Raw genomic sequence first — 25,806 nt, 5'->3', positions numbered from 1 at the left:
AATATACGTAACTTAAAGAGAGAAAAAAAAAAAAAAAAACACCTTTTTGATTATTCTGACTTTGCCGAGACTCCAGGATGGTCGGAGCATTTCTACGCAAATAAAATGAAGTCATTCAAATCAATGTCAACAACACCCATTGAATGTAACAAATACAGAATCGCTGACATCGTTTTCTGTGTCACTCCGATAAATTGCTTGGCTTTTTTTTTAAGGTGAAAAACAGTACACAGAGGTTGGCAATTTTCTGATCTCTTAATTCTTCTGTGGTAATTACATTACATTACATTACAGTCATTTAGCAGACGCTTTTATCCAAAGCGACTTACAATTCAGATTCTATCACATTTCTACACCGTAGGCTCAACTACGGGAGCAATTTTGGGGTTAAGTGTCTTGCTCAAGGACACATCGACATGCGACTAGCAGAGCCGGAGCCGGGGATCGAACCACCGACCCTCTGATTGAAGGACGGCCCTGGTATCCAATTAATAAGGACGGCCAGAGTCCAGCAGTTTTCCATATCCTTTTTAAGTGTTTGCTTATATTCTAGTGGGCAGAGACAAAGGAATCAGGTCCACTGCAGCACAAGTATTTAATGAACAGGTGTCTCTTGGAACCTGGAAGTACCCATCCTTGTGCTGTCAGTGTGCTGCACAGGGCTGCAAAGTTATCAGTTTGCTGACATCTAGTGGACACCCTGGGGAGTACTACACACTTAGACAAGTTCACCACATTCTCTTGTTTTGAGCATTAGAACAGCTATACAGAAGCATGTTTTTTATTCTTTTTTTTGTCTTTTCAGTAACGAGGGTCCCTGTTCAGTCCACCCAACCCCCACCTGGTATTGTTGAACTCGACGGGGAAAAATTTACACTGCAGTGGTAAGATGAAGTCCCCTGTAGATTCTGATATTCTAGCTAAAGAAAAATACAGTTAGGATGTTTTTTTGCTTGCGTAGTAACAACTCTGTCTGTCTCCGACAGGCTGAACGCACACTTTGAGACAAACCCAGAGGGCTCCGTGTCTCGATCAGAAATGTACTCCGAGTACCTGGCCACGTGTAGTAAAATGGGACGAAGCAACATCTTGAACTCCACCGGCTTCCTCAAATGTCTGCGGTCAGTCCCGTTCCCCCCCCCCCCCCCAGCCCCCCCATGTCTGAAGTCCAATTAGATTCTGAGTTTGTTTTCTACAGCTGTAATAAAACATAACTGCTTTGAGTTTTAATTGTGATAGCAACGATCCTCCGGAAAGATGCCAGCAAACGTTTCCCTTTTGTTGATGAACCTGCGTCTCCCCACCTTGCCACCACAGGACCGTGTTTCCCAACCACACAATGCGGCGGCAAGACGAGGCCAAGACCAGCGGTCAGCTTCACATTCTCCTGGTAGGGCTGAGGCGCCGGGCGATCCCTCTGCCCATCCAGCTGTACTACCAGCAGCCCCAGCAGCAGAACCTGGCAGCAGCTCCAACACCTCCGGCAGCCCGGCACCAAGCCCCTGGCGACCCTCAGGCCCCGCCTCCAGGTAGGACTAGTAGAATGAGTCATGTTTACGCTTTTTCATTCAAATAAAATAAAGCTTCAGGTTTAGCCCAGTCACTGAATATGCTGACTAGGACAGACGAGGTGTAGATATCAGAAGCTACAGAGCTATGGAGGAAAAGACATTCCAGAAAAGTGATATTGTGCAGAAGGATGCTGCCAGTCTTACAGAGAGAGCCGCGGAAAGCTGAGACCAAGACGGTTGAACTAATTACAAAGGTGAACATATTGAGGAAATGGTTGCAGGAAAATAAGTTTGTTTTGTGTCTCGAAATATTAAGATATGACATAGCAGGAGCAAAGTAAAAGGTAATACTTCCTCTTTGCTCCACCTAAAATACTAAAAACATTAAACATGACTGCAAACAGATTTAAAAAAGAGTCTTTGTAGACGAGGAAAAGTAGCAGCATCTTGGATCTGATCAGTTCTGTTTGTGTGTTACGTGTGACCAGGCTTACCTCTCGGGCCTCCAAGTCTTGGACCCCAGTTTGTCCGGGTGCTGGGCCCCAACCTCGGCATCGCTGGTGCCGCCTTGACTGCACAGGAACCTCCTCATGCGAGCCACCCGACTGTTTCCCGCCACCCGGTGCCCCTGCAGGCTTCACCAAATCCTCTGGCAGCAGTGCAGCAGCAACCGGTCCGACCCGGTCTAGTGGTCCAGATCCCGACGTCGGCGCCGGCCACCCAGAACCACAGCCCCCAGAACCCTGCGACTCAGCAGCACTCCCCCATGCTCCCCACGGGGACGCCTGTCACGCTATTTCAGCAGGTACCCCAGGGCCACATCCTCACCGCCAGGGTGCACGGCGTGTGCCCTCCGATCACCCAGCGCCCAGCCCTGCCTCAAACCCCTCCCCTGTCTGGGCCTCAAGGCGGAGCTCCCCAGGAGGAGCCTCAGGGTGTTGCCGCGGCATCGACGCACACTTCTTCCATCCAGGCGGGGGGTGGGGGTCAGGTGTTTAGCATCGCGGGTGTGGCCAATTCCCAGGGGTCACGCGTCGCATTTCAGAATATCGCCCCCAAGCCGGCACCGAGCCAGTTGGGCGGACCGGCGGCCATGATGGCCACTCCCAACCAGCAGCAGTCGCAGAGCCTCGTAATAGTCGGTCCCAACCCCCAGCAGAACCCAGCCTACACCCCTGCCATACACCAGATCGTTCTTGCCAACCCCTCCGCCATCCCCGGCCCCCAGACGATCCAGATAGCAGGGCAGGCTTCAAGCCCCTGCCCGCCTCCTGCTTCTCATTCCAACACCCAGGTCCAGCCCAATCAAACTGTCAGCCACGCACTGTCCATGAAACGGCACCAACAGCAGCTCCAGCTTATTTCTCAAACTCCCCCCACTCAGCCTACCTCCACCGAGTCCAGCTTGATCAAACAGCTACTGCTTCCAAAGCGAGGGCCTTCTACTCCGGGAGGAAAGCTCATCCTACCCGCTCCACAGGTGCCCATTCCGAACAGCACGATGGCGCCCAGTCCGCAGGTCATCTACCAGACGAGCTACAGCACCCAGAGTCCCCCTCCTCAACCTCAGCAGCTCAATGTCCAGCTGGTTCCTGGTCAGCTTCCCGCTGTAGGAGCCCCAGCCCTCCAGACGGTCCAGCTCTTGCCAGGCCAGCTCATTTCCACAAGTAGCCCGGGGGCAGCTACCATCATCCAGGGCCCCACAGCAGCTGGACAAGTCACATTCACCGTGGTCCCCACCACTGGCTTCACCGCCTCTACCGCCGCCGTCGTCAGCCAGGGTGCTGTGGCTCCGGGAGTCCCCCCTCCTCCGTTCTCTACTGTATCAGTGCTCCACCACGCCCCTCCGGCTCCACCACCACTGCCAGCTCCCCTCAGAGGAGACAAGATCATCTGTCAAAAGGAGGAGGAGGCCAAGGATGCCACGGGGCTGCACATCCATGAGAGGAAGATAGAGGTGATGGAGAACTCGTCTTTGGCAGAAGGAGACTCCAACGGCAAAACCAGTAATGGAGACGTTGCTGCGGGTGCCAAGCTGCTAAATGGTCGGAAGTGCATGGAGTCTAATCTACCTCCATACCACTCAGGAAACACCCAGGGGGCCCTCAATGGCCCGGCTATGGAGGGCTACCCTGCTAATGGGAAGCAGGCCCTCTCCCCCAGTCTGAACACCCCTCTGGAGGGCAACCCCGACCCCAAAAAGACTCTGGTCAACGGGGTGTGTGACTTTGATCGGGTTGACGGTGGCGGCAACTTAAACAAAAACATTCCAAATCACATTGCTTCCAAACAGTACTTGGGGAACGGGGAGGTGGGCCCTTCTGAGAAGAGTCCCGGGTCAGACCCCCCTCTTTCTAGTCCTCCTCCCCCCCAGCAGGACACTGCCAAAGCCCAGCAGGCCGAGCGCCTGGCGAACGGACCCCAGGCAGTAGGCAACAGGCCTCCCTCGGAAATAACCAATGGACCTTTGGGGCCAGGCCACGGCGTGCCTGCACTAAGACAGCAACTGCTCCCCAACTCCCCCTTCCCCCCCGCTTTTACCGTTACCTCCCAGAGTCCCGCCAACGGAGTGGCCTCCGAGGCCCGGGGTCTCAAGAGGCCCGCTGAGAGCGAGGACCGCGGCGGGGCGTCGTCGTCCTCGGGCATCCCCAACAAAGTGGGGGTGCGGATCATCACCATCAGCGACCCCAACAACGCCGGCAGCAGTGCCACCATGGTGGCGGTGCCGGCAGGAACGGACCCAAGCACAGTAGCCAAAGTAGCAATAGAGAACGCCGCTCAGCAGAGGAACTGCTCGCTCACACTGGCAGCTGGCTCGACGGTGAGTCACTGGAGGGTTAGTCTCACAGTAAGCCGCATTTGTCTCGTCTTCTAGTAGTGTGACTCCATGTCAGGTCTGTCCGCATGTCTGTGACACTAGAGTCACGTACGTTGTCTGTGGATACTATGTTTGTTACTAAATACATTTTTGCCTCGGGGCAGGGTGCAAAATGGACTTTGTTGTCCAACGGCCAAATGGCAAGTGAATAGATTACCATTGTTTCTTCTGGCCAGTGAGTGATGCACATCTACTGGTAATCACCAGATCACATTATATGTTTACTTAACAGGCATCTCCCACCGTAAAACATATGCCAAATCTTGAAATATTCATTATATATTTGTATCTATTATATATTTTTTGTCTTGCATCAACCAAAATGCCTCTTCTGGAGTTGAATGTTGCCAGACAGAATTGTGTACACACAAACTGCAACATGGACTCGTTGTGGTCTGTTGTTGGCAGCTGTATACTATCCATTTTAGGATTGGGGGGGGGTTTAATGCATTTTACACGTTCTAAAACAAAATGCAGCTGTAGCAGTTTGTGGTCGTGCTCTTACTTGAGATGCAGCTATTATTTGACAGATTTTGTTTTGATACGTAGACCACACTATAACATGATTCAAGGTACCATGACCACAGATTAGTTTTCTCCTCCCTCTGTCTTAATGAGTTGCGTATGTCTTCGGCTGCGGAACAGAATGAAGTTCCACCGGCAGAGAGTCTGTGGAGAATACAGCAACAAAAGGGACACTGGTAGTCCTTTGGCATTTTAGCACCGAGCACAAATGACAGAAGGGCGTTTTATTGTTTCTTGGTAGTGTGCCAACGCTTCACATCTGCGAGTTGCCACAAAAGACACTGAAATGAGCGTCGTGGGTAAAGCGTGGCCCACGTCACACCATGCTTATCCTGTAAAGTCCCAACATTTTACATGATTTTAGTATGATTCCTAGATTTGATTGTGAATTACACGGTTATGTAACTGATATGTTCTGTTCTAGATGTGTAATATTTTAGTGTCGGACTTAATAACTTGGAATAACAAATGTTCAGTTGGGAAACGTGATTTGCTTGGAAGTCTGTTTTGGTTCAGGCTGACTAAGACCTGTGTGCTGCAGGTTGGAGTAGTAATATTGTTTTTCATTGCAATATTTTTCTGCTGCTTTAATTTAAGATTACAATATAGTTTGGTATGCTACAGAGGTCTATTACTGCATTATGGTGTGTGAAAGAACAGAATTCAGTCGGTGTTGGTGGTGTTACACCAGGGCTTTACCACAACGCTATGGAGGAGCCAGCCAGTAGGGAAGTGTAGGGGCCGAGGGGGCTCCAGCATATCTCATTACATGTCATTATTCCATCATACGCACTGATCTGAATTATTTCATATTTGAATGAGTTTGCCTACCCGATTGTAAACGTGCAGTGAGTTATTATAAAGCAGAATTAGGCTTCTTGTGCATTTGTTAGTCCATTTAGTCCACACGGTCTGTAAATAGCTCTAAATATTTAAAACAACGCTGAACTCTGACTGATCAAAACTTTTGAATTTGTGTCTATTTATTGACACCAGCTGAACTAATGAATGACTTTATCTCTAGTAACCCGTCTAATCAGGATGTCCACTGAGTGCAGTATCGGTCTCATTCTTAATGTGTTTTGTCATCAATAATTGTCAAACCCTGAAGACGAATCGCCGCTCTCCGTCATCACGCTCTCGTTGGTTTAAAGCTTGTTAAATGGACAAACTGTTGATCAAGATTATTTAATTGGAATCAAAAATGAATATATTAAAGTAGCCGACTGGACTTTAATGAGTAATCAGTGTTTATGGAAAGCTCTGTTTACACTGGAGAAGATCCTGGACAAAACCGAGCGGGCATCAACTTCCTCTGTAAAAAAACAAAACAAATATGCACTTACTGCACGTCACTTGTGTGTCCCTGTTTGGAGGTTAAGAAGGTGGGGCCAGTTAAGACCATGTGGCTCCCACCGATACCCACCTCCTATAGCAAAGCAGCTGAGAGAGCAACTTGTGCCAACAGACAGGCCCGGGTTACATCTCAGCCAACAGCTCTAGTCTTACGATTGCAGCTGGTACTTTTATTTTTGTAACAGTCTTAACATATGACTTCCTTATTAGCAGGACAAACATTTATTTTATGCTAATTCATGTTTATTCCCCCCCCCCCCGACTCTCCCGCAGCCTGCAGTTACCCCGCCCCCTGCAAACCACAGCCCGCACCTCTCGGCGCAGCAGAGCCCCGCAGCGCCGCCGGAGCAGAGCAGGAAAGCCGGGCAGAACTTCAAGTGTCTGTGGCAGTCCTGTAAACGGTACGCGTCGGAAGCCGCCGTGCGTAATTGTCCTCGCCGAGCGTCCGCTGATCACGTCTCCTTTCTCCTCTCAGGTGGTTCGAGACGCCGTCGCGGGTGTTTTACCACGCCGCCATGCAGCACGGCGGAAAAGGCGTGTACGGGGGGCATTGTCAATGGGAGGGGTGTGAACCTTTTCCCCGGCAGAGACTGTCCTTCATCACGCATCTACAGGTGAGACTTCCTCCTCTTCCTCTGTGGCCGGTCGTACAGGAAGTCTCTGTTAGCGCTCAGCGTTTTTGTTCCCAAACTTTTTTTTTACAGTACCATCGCCGCGTCAACATGAAATCATCCCAACGATAAATCTGTTTCCACTCGTTCTTTTCCAGGACAAGCACTGTTCTCGAGAGGCTTTGCTGGCTGGACTCAAACTAGAGGAGCAGCAGGCGCAAAGTCCTAATCAGACTTCTTCCCAGTAAGTGCACCTTTTCTTTATTCATCTTGATGCATGATTGGTGCCTGAGAACTACACAAACCAGGAATACTGCATGTGAATACCCGGGAATATCCGCGTACCCGTGCTGCTGTTTGACAAATAACCTTAATGACGTGCGCTTGATGTGTTATTAAGGACTTCGCCGGCGGCAGGCAGCACTCCGACACCGCGAGCACCGAAAGCAATCGTGAATCACCCGAGCGCAGCTCTCATGGCCCTTCGCAGAGGCTCTCGAAACCTGGTCTTCAGGGACTTCACTGTGAGTAGAACAAGGCCCACCGTTCCCTCCTCCCCTCTCCACATGTCCAAATAAGTGCCCGTCTTCTACTGCTCCTCCTTCTTATCCTCACTCCTCTCTAAAAAGTGGAACCCATGAATATATCTTTTTTTCCTCTCCCAGGATGAGAAAGAGGGACCAGTGACCAAACACATACGACTAACTGCTGCCTTAACGTTAAAGAACATCGCCAAGCACTCCGACTGTGGTCGCATGTAAGTGTCCTTCTGCCTTTGAGGATGTTCCCTTACCTTGTGACCAGAAAGATGTCAAAATAAAATGGTGTTGAGCTGAAATGTTCTTTCTCTCCCCCCGTCTCTCAGGTTGGTGAAGAGGCATGAGACGCACCTGTCCGTGCTGGCGCTAAGTAACATGGAGGTTTCCACCACGCTCGCCAAATGCCTTTACGAACTGACGCGCTCGCTTCAGGCTTAACGCTTAAAAAAAAAAAAAAGGACAACCTCGACTCCTCTCCTGAGACGAGAGGAGGAAGCCACCGCCGGTGAGCCGTAGCGGGTCTGCAGAGGGGAGGGGGGGGGGGTGTGGGAACCGGAACGAAGACCCTCCTTCTGCCGCGCCTCACCTCTTTCCTCGCCAACCTGTGTTCCAACCCCCCGCCCTCCCCTATCCACCCAAAAACACACACACACAAAAAAAAAAACTGCCACAGGGGTCTTCCACCAGCTGCCCACCAGGGGGGGCTCTTTAAAACTGCTTCCCCAGCGGGACTCCACCGACGAAACCCCAAACATGAGCACATTTCGTTTAGGTTCTTTTTGTTCTGTTTCCTCTTCGTCCCGTGAACTGATGTGTGCGCTGGAGTGAGTGGCGGTCGACTGAAGAGTACGGATGGACGGTGGGGGGGGCTATTGTAGGTGTCCCACAGGGTTGGGTGGAGGAGGACTCGGCTGGCAACTGGCACAGATGATTTTTTGTTTTTGTTGTTTTCTTTAGAAACTTGGTAGCTTGGTTTTCTTACTTGAGTCAATATATTTTCACTTATTTATTATTGAAATGAATACCATTACAATTAATGAAAAAGAATCTTGTAAATATGTTGTGAATATATATAAAGAAGATCCTCTTTCATGCCGATGCAGCCACTGGAGAACTTGCTCTGTGGAGTAATAGAAGCATTACTTTGGTAGAATTGAATAAAGTAGTATGTTTTCGTTTGTTGCTTTTTTTATGATCCCTGGTCACTTGTATCTAATGTGATTCTATACTCAGCAGTGGATGAATGTACTTAAAAACCTGTAAATAATTCTGCAAAGGTACTGATGCTGTAAAGCTTAGGGAGGGGGTAAAAAACAGTTTTTTGTGGAACTGTGACATTTTTTGTATTATAATACCTTGTAGAACTCATTTTGCTGGCTGAAAGAGTATGGAATAATATATCATGTCATTTTGTAGAAGAAAAAAAAAATATTGAAGGTATTCTCTTCCCTTCCTCTTCCCTCACACACCTCTCCCCTCAACACACACACAAGTAACATATATCCACTGTAAGCGTTTTGTCATTGTACGGGCCACAGTGCGCGTACCAAAATTTTTTTGTATTTGTAAATTGGTTTAAATACATGGAGTTTTTATACAGGTTTTCTCCTGTGTTCTTTGCTTTACGTGCAGGTATGATATTTTCTTCACTACTTTTTTCTATCTTAATATAGTGTGGAGTTTTATTGTACTATTTTTTCATTCTTAATACCATGCCACATTCCGGCTCACGTCCTCAGACTGTCCTCTCTACTGTGTGTTGTGTAACATTTATGACTGCCTGTCGTATTAGCATCTGACCGGGGCGACCCTACCATCCTCATTTCTGCGGTGTCAGTAGGATGTGTGACTATACATAGACCTAACAGTCTGTTAGAGATTGGCTTTATTTACTTTGGTGACTGTTTATAGTTTTTAAATAAAACACTGAACATTTTGCTTTGGTTTTTTACGCTTGTTTCTTTACCCTTCCTCCCCCTCTCCAATTTCTCGCAATTTCCTGTCAATCAGGAGTCGATGAAGAGCAGGGATTCCTAACCAGGGGTACTGGTATTCCACCAGGTATTCATGCAGCAGGGGGTACATGGAAAGTTTGCGGAGTACCTCAACTAACTTTTTAACTAACACCTGACTAACTGTTGTGATTGGCAGTGCATGAGAAGAAGTGAGTTGAGGTCTGAAGTCAATAATGAATAACTATGGGCAAAAGGTTGAAATGGTCTGCTTAAAGTAATGAATACACATTTTGAAGTAGTTATGGTTAAAATAGCTAAAAGTGATGAATAAACGGTTAAAATAGCTAAAAGTGATGAATAAACGGTTAAAATAGCTAAAAGTAATGAATAAACGGTTAAAATGGCTAAAAGTAATGAATAAACGGTTGAAATATTTAGCTTAAAGTAACTAATAAACGGTTGAAATATTTAGCTTAAAGTAACTAATAAATGGTTGAAATGGATTACTAAAAGTATTAAACAGTTGAATACTTAGCTAAAATTGATTTATGTACATTCTGTTACTTTAAGCTTTTTCAAAAAAGTTCCAATAACTGATGGTTGTAGAGCTACGTAATGGGTAAACGGTTTAATATTTGGCTAACTATATTAGCTAAAGGTAGCATAATGGATACATGCTTGTAATAGTTAGCTAAAAGTAATTGATTAACGGTTGTAATAATTAGCTGAAAGCATGAACTGTTGAAATGTTTTGCTAAAAGTATTGAATGAATAAATGAAACATCCAGCCTTCGTCGCTGCAAGTAATGCCAACGTGTCCAAACCGACCGGAACATTGAACAGTTCATTTTATAAAGACATTATTGTAACAATAGCCACTTTTATAGGGACATTTAAAATGAATTCAAATGACCATGTTTGGAAGATGTCGCCAGCTGAAGTTCATCTGACGGGGTTTTCTGACCAAAAGAGGCTGAGGACCTACTGGTGTAGAGAACTCCAACTGAATCCTTGCCAGGATTCATCCCGGCTCCCTGTGTTGTGTGCTAAATAAGAGACGTCTGAAGTGGTTTTAATATTCAGCACTCATTTTCTGTGGTTGGTATAGTGGGGACTTCAAACCGCCCTCTTTTCTGATATGACCGAACAAGCTCCATTTGCTTCCAAGCTTATCCTTTTGTTCTGCCTAACCACTGGACGCTTTCCTTTGGCTTGTTCCTTTCAACATAATTGAAATGTTAATGACTTTACTGAGCGCTCCACTTCCCACAGCTCCCTAAACATACTTTGTGCTTAATCTTACATTACACAGAACTTTCGGAAATTCATCAAAAGACTTTACAGTCTCGCATTTTGTTAAGCGCTCGAAGCACAATGTGAGATCCGGATGTTGGTTTATTTTTGCTTCTGTCTTTGATCAGCGGCCATTGCTGTTTGCTGAGGTGTGGTTTAAATAGCTGGTGTTCCCTTTTCCGTCATGGTAGCTATCACTGCTAATTTAAACAGCCATAGATTTAAGACGTGGTTTGTGTCTCCATAAAATCCTTGCGTTAAATAATGGATTGAATTCAGACGTGCTGTAATAGTCCTCCACTTTTTTGACATTGAGATGGTTCGGTTCTATTATATCGCAGTGAGTGATGACAGTGTGACAGCGAGCCACCATGTGCAATACCAGGACCCTGAAACTGGAGCAGCTAAATGGAATTAAACCATAATAGTTGGAATGCTGTTAAGCATTCCAACTATCCTGTTTCTCTTTATTCAACTTCTTCCGTACGTATTTTGGCTCTCTTCTTCATTTTTTAATGACTGTTCAAATATGAAAATGTTCAGCTCTTTCAGCTCATGATGGCTATATCTTTTCATATTTGTAATCTTTAAACTTTTTGAATTATTAAGCTTTTTGCAATTTTCTTTTTGAATGGGATCTCTATGGAGAAAATCTTCAAATCCTGTTAAACTTCTTCAACTTTCAAAGCCTTCTTCTTCCTCATACTTTCAGCTACAGACACCATAGTGAGACATTTCAACTAGAAGGGTTTTCAGCAGTGCAGTTTAAATGCTTTCGGGCTTCAACATTTTTCAGACGGGTAGTCTCCCATTTCTGTATTTTCAGCATTTTTTTTACAATTAATTTCAGCTTTCAGCATTCCAACACATTTTCAGCAGGAAATGCATTTTCTAGTTTTGCATTGGTGCCAGACTTTAGTGACAATTTTATTAAAGTGAATCTCACTACAACCAATCATATTTATGTTGTTGCACCTTTGACCGAAAAATACTAATACAGAAAAACACATGTTGACTGACGTTTTTAAATATAAATATATGTAAATATAGGACTTGACCTTATGCTACATTGCCTGCACTTTGCCTCAGCGATTTACGTTCATGCTAGTCATCTAGCTTATATTTTAAGCTAGCATACACATAAATCATGACACTATTAAACTAGAGAGGCTGTTACATTTGCTAATGCTCACCAACACTACCTAACGTTAACGGTTGTCTCCAAATTTATTTAGTACGTTTCAACAGAGTTATTGCTGGCTAACGTTAGCTAAACAAAATGCAGATGCTAACTTAGTTCATTGATAAACAAAGTCCCAAATACCAGTACAAAGATACAGATTTATATAGGTATAATGTTATAAAATATGGTGATTAGCACCACCCACTGAAAATAATAGAAAGAACTGGCTAATGTTAGCCCTCCTGAATATTAATATCGTTAACGGTTTGATGGTTGGTTAGTTATTGACATCAAATTGACATCTATTACAATCAAATGTGTGTAGAATACTACTGACTTGGCAATTCTGCACGTAGCGACCTTTTCTTCTTTTATATAGTCCTTGCACAAGTGCAGGACCCTGAAATCAAAGCAGCTAAATGGAATTCAGCCATTATTCACTTTATCTTTTAAACCTGTGCTTTTTTCCTTCTGTGTCAAGTCAGAATGTCTTCCGTGAAAAAAGGCCAACTAATGCATAACCCCCCATTTACCTCATCAGCAATTTATCTGGCAAATAAATCAGCAGATTTAGGGCACAACAAACAAAGCAAGTGGAAGTTAAATTCCCTTCTTGGCTACTCTGTAACCTGTTGCTGCATTTCTTTGTACGGTAAATACCACCAGAGGGATAACTCTACTCTGCTCTATAATGCTCGCTGGTTCCGGTAGGGGGCGCCAGCTGCACCAACTCTCAACTAGACCGCGAGACATGTGGCTGAGACTTTCTGAAAGCTACGCTCCGTTTTTAGCTAAACATATTTCCCGGATAGTGCGACTCGTCAGCATTTCATAGCACTAGTTTGGACGCTAAAAACAGACTACTAGGTGCAAAGCAGCTGCAGCAGCACTTAAAGGTGAGTAACGACACGCTAGCTAACTCGTGCTAACTGGAGCTAATGCTAAATGCAGCTAACGCTAACTGCTAGCAAGCTGAAAGGGACGTTAGCAGGTGCTGTTGTTCAAAGCCGCTAGATAGCTTTCGGCTACATTCGCTTGCTGCTAACTAGCTAGCTAGCTGGCTAACTTATGACCTTCAGTGTAATTATCGTGGCTAATATTTGAAACTATTTAGCCATGTTTGCTTTCGCGCTAACAACAACCAGCTAGCCCTTGGGTAGCTGTGTTTTTAGCTAGCAATAGCTGCCTGGCTAACCATCAACAATCATGTTGTCATCGTCGTGTTGGCACTGGTTGATCAAGTTGGTGCTAATTTTGTATCTCTGGGAGCCAGGCCGTGCAGCAACACGCTTTTATGAGTTTCTGCCCACCAAATGATCTGATACGTAGCCACACCAATCACCCAATTGAAAGTACAATGACATAATATTTGTATAGGCTAACTCCTGGTGGAGGCGTAAGTTATCTGGCAGTGTTCGGTGCACAAGTTAAAATGACAGTTTGAGCACAAGGCTTGTATATAATGTTCTGTGTTGTCTTATTTTGTGTTGAGAAATTAAACGTTCACCGAAGCTCTGGTCTACGTCTGTTGAGAAGGTTTCACCTTCGACAAGTTCTAAGATCGTCATAATTAAAGTGGCAAAAACCAAGGCTGGTTCCGGATCAGATGTCACACTCTCTTTTTAAATCCTAGGCACATACTTCCTGCTCACTGTCAGACAGTCAAGAGAAGTCTGCTGGGTCTAGGTTAGTTCACGATGGCTTTAAAGGTAAATAACGGTAAAGTGTATATTCTGGACGTTCAAGCCTGTGAAGCACAACAGGAAATGGTAACAGACAACTGATCACAAATCTTATCAGTGTCTGTCTCTATTGGTTTCTCGCCACTGTTATCTGTCCCTGTTGCCTGAACAAAGAGTGAGTGAGTCAAACTATCAAGGAGAAAAAACATTTCACTTTCACTTAAAATAGCTTTAAAGTTTTGAAATGTCCAAATGAGGACAGCAACATACAAAGATTTCCATTACATCCATTGATATTTTGGTTCTGTGCAATCAATTAATAGTTTTTAATTTATAAAAGTCTCAAGCAGTAAAATTGTTTCATTGATATGTCACCATGATATAATTTGTCCACTCAGAAGTTTATTTTTTATTATTTTTCAATAATATCCTGCCTGATATGCGATATTGAAAACGAGAGGATTTCTGAGTCTCTTTAACTTCCCGTTTACATTTTTGAGGAGGCGACATCAGCTATATCATCGGCATTAGCTGCAGTGGTTTTGTGGCATAAGCTCTTAACATAAACACCCAGGCACACTGGCTAGCTAGCCCACAGGTTGGTACGCCTGTGGTTAGAGGAGAATTAACACAAACAGTCCAGCAGTCAAATTTGCGCAGATGATCAACTGGTTGTTGGTGAAAACTGAGCTTGAATGCTTTGGGCTGGCCTATATTGGGCTGAATGGTATTTCTGCTGTGGGATTGTAGCATTAAAAGTTTTTTGTAGGACTGCTGGAGCTGGACAATGTATTAATACCATCCGTCCTTTTTCTGCTGCTTCAGCCAGGTCTGGGTTGCAGAGGCAGCAGCTTTTGCAAAGTCTTGGAAAAATATTTCTTTCCCCTTTTTGTTTTCTCAGTAATATATTTGATTTTGTGACTCTTTTGCCGTATTTTCTTTTGTGTCTTGCTGCTGATATCGACATTTTACTTGAAGTTCCCTGTGGGCTAAACAGAGTGCATAGCATAGTGTATATCAGCTGTACCCCTCCCCTTTTGAATCAACAACCGCTTCATCTGCATCTGCCCTCCTTCTCTGTGTTGTAGCGGTGATCGGGACAGCCCGGGGGCGGACATGACTGGAGCTGGAAGTGGTGAGACTTGACTCGGCACAATGATGTTTTAGGTTGTTGAGATGATATGTTGTGGTTTGTTTGCATGAACAGCATTGGAAAAACCTTTATCTTTAGTGCACCTTTTCTTTTTTTTTTTTCTGTTCACACCGAGTAGAAAACATTAGATGTGAATCCTAAATAATTAAAAACCCTGTGTTTGTGTGTGTTCAGGCGGCCAGGGCCCGCCGGATGGGACGGATGCTGAGGAGGCAGAGAGGTGTCCTATCTGCCTCGGCATCCTGGCTGGAGGCGAGCTGGCAATGCCCGACAGCTGCTGTCACGTCTTCTGCCTCAGATGTCTCCTCACATGGGCAGAGGTGACATTCAATGCTGCGACATAAAATCTTACATTGTTTTAAAAATCTTTTGATAATATAGTAGTAAAACAGTGGTATCAGCAGTAGTGAATTGGTGGGCGAGTTTGGACTTCATAACATAATCTAGATGGTTGTGAGAAACTCTTTGTTGGAGGACTCATCTCGGTGGCTTATGAACAGAATGGAAAAGCCTGAAAAGCATTTAGACAAGCTTAGATTTTTTTTTAAGCTGTTTAATTCACGTTACAGTTGCAGATGGCTCCTTCCTGCCCGGTGGACAGAAGACCTTTCACCAACGTTTACAGATGGGACGGGAATTTAAGCTGTGTGCAGGTCAGTCACCCGTGTTTTCTCTGTCAGGGCAGAGGGTATCATGGCTGCATTTGTCGTTCAGAACAGGCCGTGGGCTGCTGTTTGTTCTTTTCATAATCCAACACTGTGAACTCAAGGAAACTTTGTTTTTAAGTTCATCTGAAATGACCTGCTCTGTTGAGGGGAAAACAAATCATCGTCATATAAGCGTTGCCTTGTCTGGGCATTCACCTGTCTGCATGCAGTTTGTAATCTGGCTCTCTACAATGCTTCCCACAGAATTAGATTGTACTTGAGGGACTTTAGTGTTCACTTTATAGCGTACCTTTCTGCTGCTGCGTGAGCCCGAGCAGAAGCGGCACTGCACGCCGTCGTGCAGATAAACTGACTGTACACAAGAGGACGTTAGCCAGCTCCGCCCACTCCCTCAGTCTACATCCACACACACACACTCCCACACGTGTCCTGCCACTACTAGTAAGCTTTATAATTGATCGCGGATGGCATAATTTTCTCCGATGGATGACACAAAAAAAAAAGTAAAGATAATTTAAATTTGGGCATTTGTTGTTGGTTTAAATAAAGCCGGGTCATCTGTCAGTCAAACCCAGAAATCCTTGACTGACCTCTGTGCGAATGAAATGTGCTTCTGTCATCACGTTTTAAGGTTCCTGTGAGGAAACGAGCGACTCCACCTGAAGCTGAGAGTTGCTGCTGTAGAAACCCCGAACAAAAAGTCTGTCTCAAGTCAGTGTGAGCCTTTTTCTTTTTCTTTTTCGGTAGGATCATAAAGTTAGTATTTGTCTCAAAGGTCTTCACAGAGAATGTATAAATGACTTAATGAGATCTACTTAATCAATCATTAATCAGGGAAAAAGTGATGATGTATAAAATTCTGTGTCATCTGTGTTTTTGTTGCCTATGAAATCAACTTGGAACAATTTCACTGTGGGTTTGTTTTCAGAAGTAAGCCTGCGAGAAGACTGAGACGGCAAAAGCTGGAGAGGACGGCAGACGCCAAAACAAAAGGACTTGTGAGGAAATGTATGTTAACGCCCCTCTCCCTCCAGAAATACGCGTGAGCGACTCATATTTTGTAAACGAGGTCCAACCGTCTGTGAATGTCTCTTTCCAGGTAACGAGGATGACCCCTCCTCACTGAGCAGAAAAAAGGTTTTTTTTTTTTGTTTTTGTTTTTTATTAGTTCGTTTGTCATTGTCCCATGGTTCCAGTGTTTGGTGTACTGTGAATGAAATGTTCTTCAGTGTTCGGTCTCATCAGTGTTTGATGTGTTTCCTCCAGGTGAGAGGAACAGAGTGCTGTACTTGGTCACCGTCTCCCTGTGTCTCATTAACGACATCATCTACTCAGGACATGTAAGTCACGCTTCCCTCTGTGATGAATTATTATAGAACAATGAATTATGGCCAATGCAGTAATACACTGGTTAATAGGTTAATTAGCCTAGTTTACTAGGAGGACAAAGGGTCAGGGGGGGACAGGGCCTTTTAAGGAGGCCCCCTGCTGGAGTTCAAGGCAAATTACTTTAAATGGTCTGATTCACGTACTGCTGTGGACGGGCTCAGCAGAAATACAGATTTCAAACACCCCAAAGAAATCAATATCGTGTACACAAAATTGTTTTTTGAAATTACGTTTTACTTAACCTTGCCATCAGACAGCCCTTTCTGATGGGGAACTGAAGCCGTTATATCCGCTCTCTTCAAAGCAGCCAAACGGTTAGTTCAGATTCACCAAAGTGACAGAATAACACAGACAAACTATCCGATCCAGACAGTAGACCTGCAACTCCTGTGTTCTGTAAGGTAAAGTAAGAGTTTGAAAAGAGCATAGATGGATGTTCCTGCTTCGGTTCCCTGTTGGAAAGGGCCGTCTGTTTCTCTAAACTGGGTGTGTGCCGACCACCATCTACTGTAGGTGAAACAATAACCACGGATAAGTAGCTCATACAGTCCCACTTCAGATAAATCCAACCTATCCCGTTAAACATTTGGAAGTACTCCATAAACAACTCTCCTCTCGTTTTCCTTCTCCTGCAGTGCAGAGCCTGTGTGGGTGGCCGAGGACATACCATATGACACCGGGTTCAAACACTGCAAACCCCAGAGGCAAGACTGTCCGTGGCTTTCTCCTGCTGCTCCCATCCCCGTCAACGGCACCTCAAGGTAGTGACGTCCCAACTGACCACTAATGTTGCTTTGTTTGCCCCTTCTGAGGCCGTGTTCACACCAAACAAGTTGGAAGCAAGTGTGTCCTTTATGTCCAGTTTCAGCAGTTAAATGTGGATTTATTTAGGGCTTTTCTTGCGTTTTATTCGAGCAGCTAGAGGAAGAGGAGAGGAAAGAGGGGGGGATGGCACACAGCATGTCCAGTGTAATCTAGGGGAAACCAGATGTGTTGGTAAGAAAAGTTAAATAAATGAATAATGCTGCACGATAAATAGAAATAGACCCCTTGTGGCTAAAGCAGTGCCCTTTTGAAAGCTATGGTAGCGATGCTCATGGTCTGCGGTGTTGTTACCATCAACCAAGTAAAACTGGTATTCCAGCGCGCCTTTTCAGTCTGTGTTAAGTTTTTGTATCGCAGTGATAAAACATGTAGTTATGCAGTACGACGTATGACCCTCTAGTGGGGCGCAGCGGTATTGCAGGTGGGGCGCAGGGGGAAATGCAGAATTAGTTTATCTCAAGAACTTTATTCATACCTGCGAACTTGACGCTTTTTGGCGAAATTCGCCGTTTTGAATCACAATATATCATCCATGTGAATCGTGTAGATCCGTAGAGGGTTTTTTTTTTTTGGGGGGGGGGGGGGGTGTCAACTGGCCAGCCAGCGTTTCTCAGATTGGAGTGAGACAGGAGAAACGGTGATGTCGTGATCTTCACAATAAAACATCTTTGATGTGACATGTCGAGTCTTGGCCAATCAGCGTTCAGATGTCTACACCGTCTTTCCCTCCGTTACAGTTTAAGTTACGTTTTGTTCCGTAACCGTTCAGACTTGCTGGGTTAAGTTAACGTCCACTGCATGCGGAACTTCGTGGACTGTTAACGTTCGTCAATTATCACGATTTAGGAGGAAAAAAAACGTAACGTGATGAAACATGCAGCCCCCCCCCCCCCCCATATGGCATATGGCTCACACATATCTGCACTCATTTTGTTTTGTTTTGCACAGGTTGCACATTATTGTTTTGAAAAGATATGCAGTGTAAAACCCAGTAAAACTCTTTATTGCCAAATATTTGAACTTGTTTTGTTTAGTTTATCACAGGTTGCACTTTATTATTGTTATCTTGAAAAGATATTCAGTGCAAAACAGGTGAATTGCAGCCACAATAAGCAATTTTTTGCACAGATTGAACTTATTTTGCATTGTTCTAACAAAGCGATTGCACATTGTATTTGTTTTTGTCTGACGGAGCAATCTGGTTTACTTGAACGTGATTGCAATTTTCTTTATTCTATTATTTGAAAAAGCACAGATGGAGGAGTCACAAAATGTTGCTATTTCAATAAAAGTTCAACATGGACCATTTTGTTAAAATGTTGTTGGGGCGGTGGGGCATGAACATTTTTCTTCCTCCAAAGTGGGGCGTGACAGAAAAAGTTTGAGAACCACTGCCTTACTGTGTGTTTTCTTTCATCTTTGACAGAAATGTAACGGATGGCTTGTTCTCTTTGAGCTAAGTTGTTTTGTGTTGGTTGGTTTTACAGGCAGAGTTTCCATCCCTCTGGTTGGAACCACAGCCAGCTTCCGTCTCCCTTTACCTCCAGTTCACCCCTTGGCCCCGGTCACTTCGGTGAGTCTTGTCTGTTGCCGGTGTTTGTTGTAAATCATGTGGTACTAACGTGCCTAAATAAAAGGATGAAAACTAATACTAATTGATCATTGGACACAAATATTATTTCGACTCTGTTTATTGTTTCAGTGAGTCAAGCTTTATTATTTGTTATATTTAGGTACACGGTAATGGGTTACATTTTTTGTTTGTTTTTTATGTAGCATAAATGGCAGCAGCGAACAATTTAACACAGAAAATGAAGCAATCTAGGTGACTTGGTAGATTTCTAAATGATTTATATTTAAAAATGTTTGGCAGCTGAATGTATCTGTAAATATTGGGGCCCTGCTCATATGATTTCTCTCCCACAGTGTTTCAGGGTGTTGTCTGCGCCATCACGTGTCCCAAAGGAGGCGAGAAGCGAGGCGGTCGAGCTTCGACCTCCAAAGCTCCCACCAAAGAGGCCAAGTCTCTGCCATCCAGGCGATCTGGACGCAACAGTAAAAGCCAGGAGGAGGCTCCCGCGTCGGATCCGTCATCACCTCCGCAGTCCAGTGCGTCAGACTCTGACTCGTCTACCGGCCAGTCCGCCAAGCCGGGCAGGGCGGCCCAAGCGCCAGCCAAGAGGAAGGGCAAACGGGTGACAAACCGAAAGGCCAGTGGGAAGCGGAAAGCCACGGCAAGAAAAAAGAAATCTCCCCAAGTCGTCAGCAGCCCGGCAGCAAGTGAGGACGAGGAGGAGGGGGACGGATGTGACAACATGGAGAAGGAGGAGGAAGAGGACAAAACCGATCAGGAACCGGATTTGAACAACTCAAAGCAGAAGCAGTCTGATGCTGAAGGGAGCCTCAATGAAGACCAGGGCGACTTCAACTCTGCTGATGAGCTCGGAGGCGCTGCACCCTTGAGCAACGATGTGGGACAGGACAGCGATGAGACTCAAGAACGATCTAATGAACGTAAGCTGAAACCAGATGAGCGAGACGAGGACCTGTCTTGTCCCTCGGACTCGTCTCCTGACAGCCCCGGTTCGTGCTCAGTGGGCGACCAGAGCAAGAGGGAGGAGGAAGAGCCAGCAAGCCCCGTTTCCTCTGGAGGAAAGGACTCTGAGAAGAGGATGTCACCATCACCCTCTCACTCTGAGAAAGAGGCCTCGCCATCACCCTCTCACTCTGAGAAAGGGGCCTCACCATCACCCTCTCACTCTGATAAAGAGGCCTCGCCCTCACCCTCTCACTCTGAGAAAGGGGCCTCACCATCACCCTCTCACTCTGAGAAAGAGGCCTCGCCCTCACCCTCTCACTCTGAGAAAGGGGCCTCACCATCACCCTCTCACTCTGATAAAGGGGCCTCACCATCACCCTCTCACTCTGATAAAGGGGCCTCACCATCACCCTCTCACTCTGATAAAGGCGCTTCACCCTCTCACTCTGAGAATGCCCTGCTGGACAACTTGATGTCTCCACACTGCGATGACCAGGCAGAGCAGGAGGATGATGATGACATGGAGATTTGTGCAGAAGAAGCCACCAACGAAGAATCTTCAAATGCAGTGATGGCTGAATCACGTGAGAATTCTCCACAACCGGCTTCCCCCTCTGCTAGAGAGTCGGAGGATAATTCAGCTGTCTCAGAACCAAAAGCCTCCGAGGACGCTGATGTAAAAACGTTTGCGTCAGAGCGTGATCCTTCAGTAGGCGACGGTTCTGGGGAAGGAACCAAGGATGACGGTCCATCCAAGGATGACACTAAAGTTGTCCCCATGGACTGCAGTTCACCCATGAGCGAGCAGGCCAACAGTCCCGTTTTGGAACTGCCGAAGGAGAGTGCTGCGTCAGCCTCTGCGGAACCTGCTGGTTCCACAAGCCACGTGGCCAAGGACGAGAGCGACGAGCAACAGGAGAGAGAAAAGAGCCAAGAGAGGAAGAACGGCAAGCAGAGGCGCTCTCGCTTCCACTCCCCAACCTCTACCTGGAAGGACTCCAAGCGAGAAGAATCCAGGCGCTCGCGGTCGAAAGAGCGAGACGGCAGTCCGCCCTCTAGCCGCTCGTCCCGAGCTCGCAGCAGAGAGAAGGACCGGGACCGGGACGGTGAGAGAGACTATTCTAGGAGGGAACGTAGTCGTGAAAGGAGGAGGAAGCGATCCCGGAGTCGCTCTAGGTCCAAGTCCCGGTCCCGGTCTCGGTCTAGATCAAGATCCAGAACAAGATCCTACAGACGAGGGCCCAGCCCCGAACGGCCGGCCTCCAGAGAGCAGTCTCCCCAGAGGAAGGAGCGTAGAGGGGGCTGGAGGTCCGGGCAGGGCAGTGGGTCTGGTGTTGAGGGACGGAGGCATCAAGGAGGCGCTGGGCGCTCTGAAAACGGTGTGCCCACGGAAAGTTCCCCTGAACGCCAGGGCTGGTCGGAAAATCCAGACTGGGTCACCGAAAAGAGTCGCGGTGAAGCCGACAGCAAGAGCTCCAGCGGCGGCTCGCGCTGGGAAGACCGCAGCAGTGGGGGGAACAGAGGGGAGTCACGGGGCCGTGGAGAACGCGGCCGGGGGGCGGGGCGGGGCGGCCGCAGCTTCTACAGCCAGCAGGAGGAAACGTCCGACAACCGCTGGCAACCCAGAAACAACTTCTCAGGTACAGGCAACAATTCAGGGAATGACGCGTACAGCCGCTTCAATGAAAACCGAGGTGGTGGCCGCAGGAAAGAGTCCGACTCAGGAGACAACATGGACCGGTCAGGCTGGTCATCGGCGTCCAGCTGGGCTGTCAGGAGGACACTGCCCGCAGACGTTCAGGATTATTACTCCAAGAGGGAGAGGGGAGGACCAGGAGGCTGGAACCGACAAGAGGAGGAGCAGCCGGCAGCAGCAGGTCAAAACCCTCCTCAGTTTCACCCCACATCTATATAAACGTTCTCTGTGTAGTTATTTATCAGCACTCCAAAAACACAAGTGCTACTGCTTGAGGAAAAGGAGATGACAAATAGCAAGTAATGAGTCAGCCAAATGTCCCTCTAAGATACAAGCCGTAGTCATGGCGTTTGGGATTAATGTTCTCTTTGAGGCCAATTGCTCCACTGTGGCACAAGACAAAAATCACCCGTAGGCACTTTATTACATTTCAGAGGAAAGAGCAATGTCTTTAAAGTTTTTATTTGACTTCTTTGAAAGTCTCATTTGTTTTACCAGAACATGTATCTATTTGTACTTCTACCATGCATTGTGTGAGCCACCTTCTGTGAAGTATCTTTTGCACATTATGAATTCATTTAATATCTCTAAACATTATTAAATATACGGCACTTAAAATCAACTACAAAATATAGCTATTCTAGCTTACATACATTCATAGATGAGTTCTTAATTTTGTGTTTTCTTGTTCTCCAGATCCCACTAAAAGCGAGCCTTCTGCCCAGGCGGTCCCGGGTAACGCTCCGGGGCCTGTGATGAACGCGGCCCCCCCTCAGCTGAATGTCCTCCAGCAACACTACCCCGTACAGGGCCCGCGAGGAGCCCTGCCGGTCAGCTTGCAGCCTGCGGCGCCGTACGCCATGCCTCCTCAGGTCCCCGTGCACCTCCACCCTGCCGTACCGCTGCTTCAGGTCCCTGCTGTCGGCGCTCAGGGCCTCCCACCCCCTCCCCCGCCACCTCGACCCATGCATCAAGGCGGCCATACGGCAGCGGCTCAGCCCGATGGCTACGCGTCACAGGTATGGTATACTGGGACGTGGACAGGACTAGAGACTCTGTATACCCATTAGCATTTAAAATAAGATATAAATAAAGTAAAAAATGAAATCTACAAGTACTGTTCTGCCTTCTCTGGTTCGGCCTAGATGGCGAATACAATGATGGGTTATGGGAAACCCGGCCTTCTTCCCACCCCAAGCAAAGCTGGAGTTGCGACCTACGGCCAGTCAGCACCCAGCCAGTTTCTACCATCCTCTACAACTCAACCCGGCCAATATAAGGCTCAAGCTGACGGCTCCAAAAAAGAAAAGGTAACGCGCTGCCACCGGTCCACGTTTCCTCGTGCGTTTCTGTCGATTTCTTTCCAGCAACCTTGATTTCCCCTTTCTGCTTTAGAAGCACCAGATCCAAGAGAGAGCTGTCAATGAAGTGAAGAATGCCATCAAACCCTATTACCAAAAGAAGGAAATCACAAAGGAGGAGTACAAAGAGATTGTCCGCAAAGCGGTAGAGAAGGTAAACGCCTCTCTGTGTAAGCCCCGCCTCCTTAGTTCCTGTTTCTATGATGATCCCTGCAGAAGACTTGGAAATAAAGAGACGGCCTTGTTCTTGGTGTGCAGAGTAGAATTAGTTACTACAAGGTTAAATGTGAATATAAGTTTAGTCTGTTTGACTACTTCTCTGACATACTTTCAGATTTTCACTCGTTTCACTTTTGTCCGGTGACGCTGGTGTATAGGTTCCTCAAATCCAATAGAGAGCAGGACGGAGCAGCTAAACGTTAGCCCAAACTCCGATAGCACCCTGTTTTCCACACAGAGAGGAAATGCTACACAGTGGATGTGCTAGTTGTGAGCAGCACTTTTAGCCTGTAACCCCACAAAGTACCGTTATTTCTGATGTGCTCCATAGCCTTTAAAGTGCCACAAAGTGCTAGTTAGCCAAGCATGCTAACAATTTTAGCTTGTCTTAGGTCCGTACTCTTCTGCTCTTGTGTTTTGGGCTTTGGATAGGCTAAGAAGAAAGGCACCTTTCTCAGAATGTAGCTCTTGTGACATCCCCATGCTCACTGCTTTCACATGCAAGCTAATACTTGCCGTAAGTTTGACAGTTTGTTGGGCCTCGCTTGTGTTTATATCCTCAGGTGTGTCACAGCAAGAGTGGTGAGGTGAACTCCAGTAAGGTGGCCAACCTGGTGAAGGCCTACGTGGACAAATACAAGCACGCCCGCAAGAAATGAAACCCCGCCCTTCTGCTGGCGTGGCGACGCCCTCACGGACCCATTCAGCTGCTCAAGTGCAATTTCCTCTGGCTGGAATAGAGCCTCCAAACTGAACAACATTTTCTTTTTTTTGATATCTCTACCTTTTATTGAATGATGGAAGATTTTTTTCTATAGATTTTCATATTTTGTTAGAAAAAGAATTACCCAATCAGAAATTGTAATGCAAGAGCCCTTTATTTTGCATAGATCATGTGACTTGGGGAACTACTGTAAGGAGCGCAGGGTAGCGTGGGAGGTGGGGTTGATACTAAAGATGCAACGCTCGGCGAACGACGTCAGCTCCTGTAGTGGAGAGCCTCTTCCAGGGTGCCGGCTGGTACGATGACTTCCTCCTAAATGGCATCCTGATCGCATAGCTTATTAATTGAATATTGTCAACGTTCTTTTTTTAAAATATATAATATTTCAGATGAGGCCTAGTTTAAAAAAAACAACAACAGTGCATTGCCTTTATTCATCTCTGTGGTTCAATTAAGGGCTGGAATCTGATGAGTGTGATTGTAATCAGGGCCCTGATTGGTTGAGGAGATGCTGAGCGGGACGGCCAATCAGAAGTGAGTTTGTAATGTAAGGCATGGGTCCTAGGGGGTCAGATCAAGTGAAATGAACCCCACCCTTTGCCTGAATGTGTATTAAATGTCAATGGGTGAACACCATCTGTGCAAAGTATCCAGAGAGTAGTGAAATAAAACAGCTGCTGCCTGATCTGCTGTGTGTTTGTGGGAGGCTTCACGTGACGGGAGGAAGCCACGCAGGTAGGTAATGGGACTTCTCCCTTACTTTACAGACATCAAGTGAAACACAGTTAGATGTACAGTCTGTTGGAACACTGGCAAAAGTATATTACTGTTCAATACAGTCATAACAATAATACTTAGTCACATGTTCACTAGGGGGCAGCACAACAACCTGACGCATCACACCATGTGCTATGGCAAATTTAAGAGCAAACAGCTACCTATTTACAAATGAACAGTTAATGAAGAAATGTTATTAATTTGGAGTTTCTGACCAGATGGTGAGTTTCAAGTGTTTATGTATGATATAATTATATCCTGTCACCGGACTATGGCTGACACTAGTTTTCACTGGAGACACTGTGACATGTCAAATTTGACACAGGTATAAATAATTAAACGAGTTATGTCTGAATTGTGTTTTAACGGCTTAGGTTTCAGGGTTCTGTTGTCAACGCTGTCTCTCTCTTCCGATTTACTGGGAAGCTTGAATGCAACAGAGCCGCCATTAATGTTATTAACACCTGTGCTCGAGAGATGTCAATCATTGTCTGCATGCGCACACATTCCTGACGTCTAATCAGCCAATTAAGTGATCTCACCTGTGCAGGTTTACGTGGTTCGTGCACGACATTTCAGAGCACTAGAATAATAAACTTGGTTGAACAGATTTTAAAAAAGCAGTGGTTAAGGCGGTGGCAGAGTGAAACATGTTAAAAATGGAGCCAAATTAACAGGAATTATAGCTGTGCTGTAACAAAAACTAAATGGACCTTGTGATGAGACATTTGTCAACTGTCTCCATGGTCAGTAACGATTGAATGTAAGAAGTTGTACATGAGCTGAAATGTTATGTCGGTGTGTTTCTTTCTGGCATATCTCATCATTTTAAAGTACACTACTTGAGTCGACCTATCTTGTGTCAGAGTTCTATAAATATTTAATCTGTGTGGGATTAAAAAAGGTTGAAATAATTTGTCTC

The 25,806-nt window shown here is 46.1% G+C and overlaps 2 protein-coding genes across 5 annotated transcripts in view; both read left to right on the top strand.

Annotated features, from left to right (window-relative positions):
- The window catches only part of arid2 (AT-rich interactive domain 2), a 29,071-nt gene extending 19,713 nt beyond the window's left edge, over positions 1-9,358 (top strand). For both annotated transcript variants that reach the window (XM_076076140.1, XM_076076139.1), the window contains exons 12-21: positions 806-884; positions 987-1,121; positions 1,318-1,529; positions 2,000-4,332; positions 6,544-6,671; positions 6,746-6,884; positions 7,040-7,125; positions 7,282-7,405; positions 7,547-7,638; positions 7,747-9,358. In XM_076076140.1, the coding sequence (XP_075932255.1) occupies positions 806-884; positions 987-1,121; positions 1,318-1,529; positions 2,000-4,332; positions 6,544-6,671; positions 6,746-6,884; positions 7,040-7,125; positions 7,282-7,405; positions 7,547-7,638; positions 7,747-7,858 (3,440 nt within the window). In that variant the 3' untranslated portion in view covers positions 7,859-9,358. The remainder of the gene's footprint in view (positions 1-805; positions 885-986; positions 1,122-1,317; positions 1,530-1,999; positions 4,333-6,543; positions 6,672-6,745; positions 6,885-7,039; positions 7,126-7,281; positions 7,406-7,546; positions 7,639-7,746) is intronic.
- A 3,208-nt stretch (positions 9,359-12,566) lies between these two features.
- scaf11 (SR-related CTD-associated factor 11) lies at positions 12,567-24,792 on the top strand. Of its 3 annotated transcripts, none has more exons than XM_076076293.1 (15): positions 12,567-12,747; positions 14,622-14,668; positions 14,861-15,006; positions 15,256-15,339; positions 15,986-16,071; positions 16,286-16,362; positions 16,454-16,491; positions 16,621-16,694; positions 17,379-17,504; positions 19,056-19,141; positions 19,495-21,984; positions 22,500-22,822; positions 22,949-23,113; positions 23,199-23,318; positions 23,947-24,792. In XM_076076293.1, exons 2-15 carry the CDS (start codon positions 14,650-14,652, stop codon positions 24,040-24,042), a joined length of 3,930 nt encoding a protein of 1,309 aa, XP_075932408.1. In that variant the 5' UTR covers positions 12,567-12,747; positions 14,622-14,649; the 3' UTR covers positions 24,043-24,792. The 3 variants fall into 3 exon arrangements, with proteins under 3 accessions (XP_075932408.1, XP_075932407.1, XP_075932409.1); XM_076076292.1 differs by having other exon boundaries at positions 16,283-16,362; XM_076076294.1 differs by having other exon boundaries at positions 12,568-12,747; positions 15,986-16,065; positions 16,283-16,362.
- The last annotated feature ends 1,014 nt before the right edge of the window (positions 24,793-25,806 follow it).

Source organism: Anarhichas minor, unplaced genomic scaffold (assembly GCF_050575085.1).
Source record: "Anarhichas minor isolate MPS153535 unplaced genomic scaffold, ASM5057508v1 ptg000055l, whole genome shotgun sequence".
Taxonomy (NCBI): domain Eukaryota; kingdom Metazoa; phylum Chordata; class Actinopteri; order Perciformes; family Anarhichadidae; genus Anarhichas; species Anarhichas minor.
Note: the sequence above shows the minus strand (reverse complement) of the source record. Positions and strands in the feature narration are given on the sequence as shown.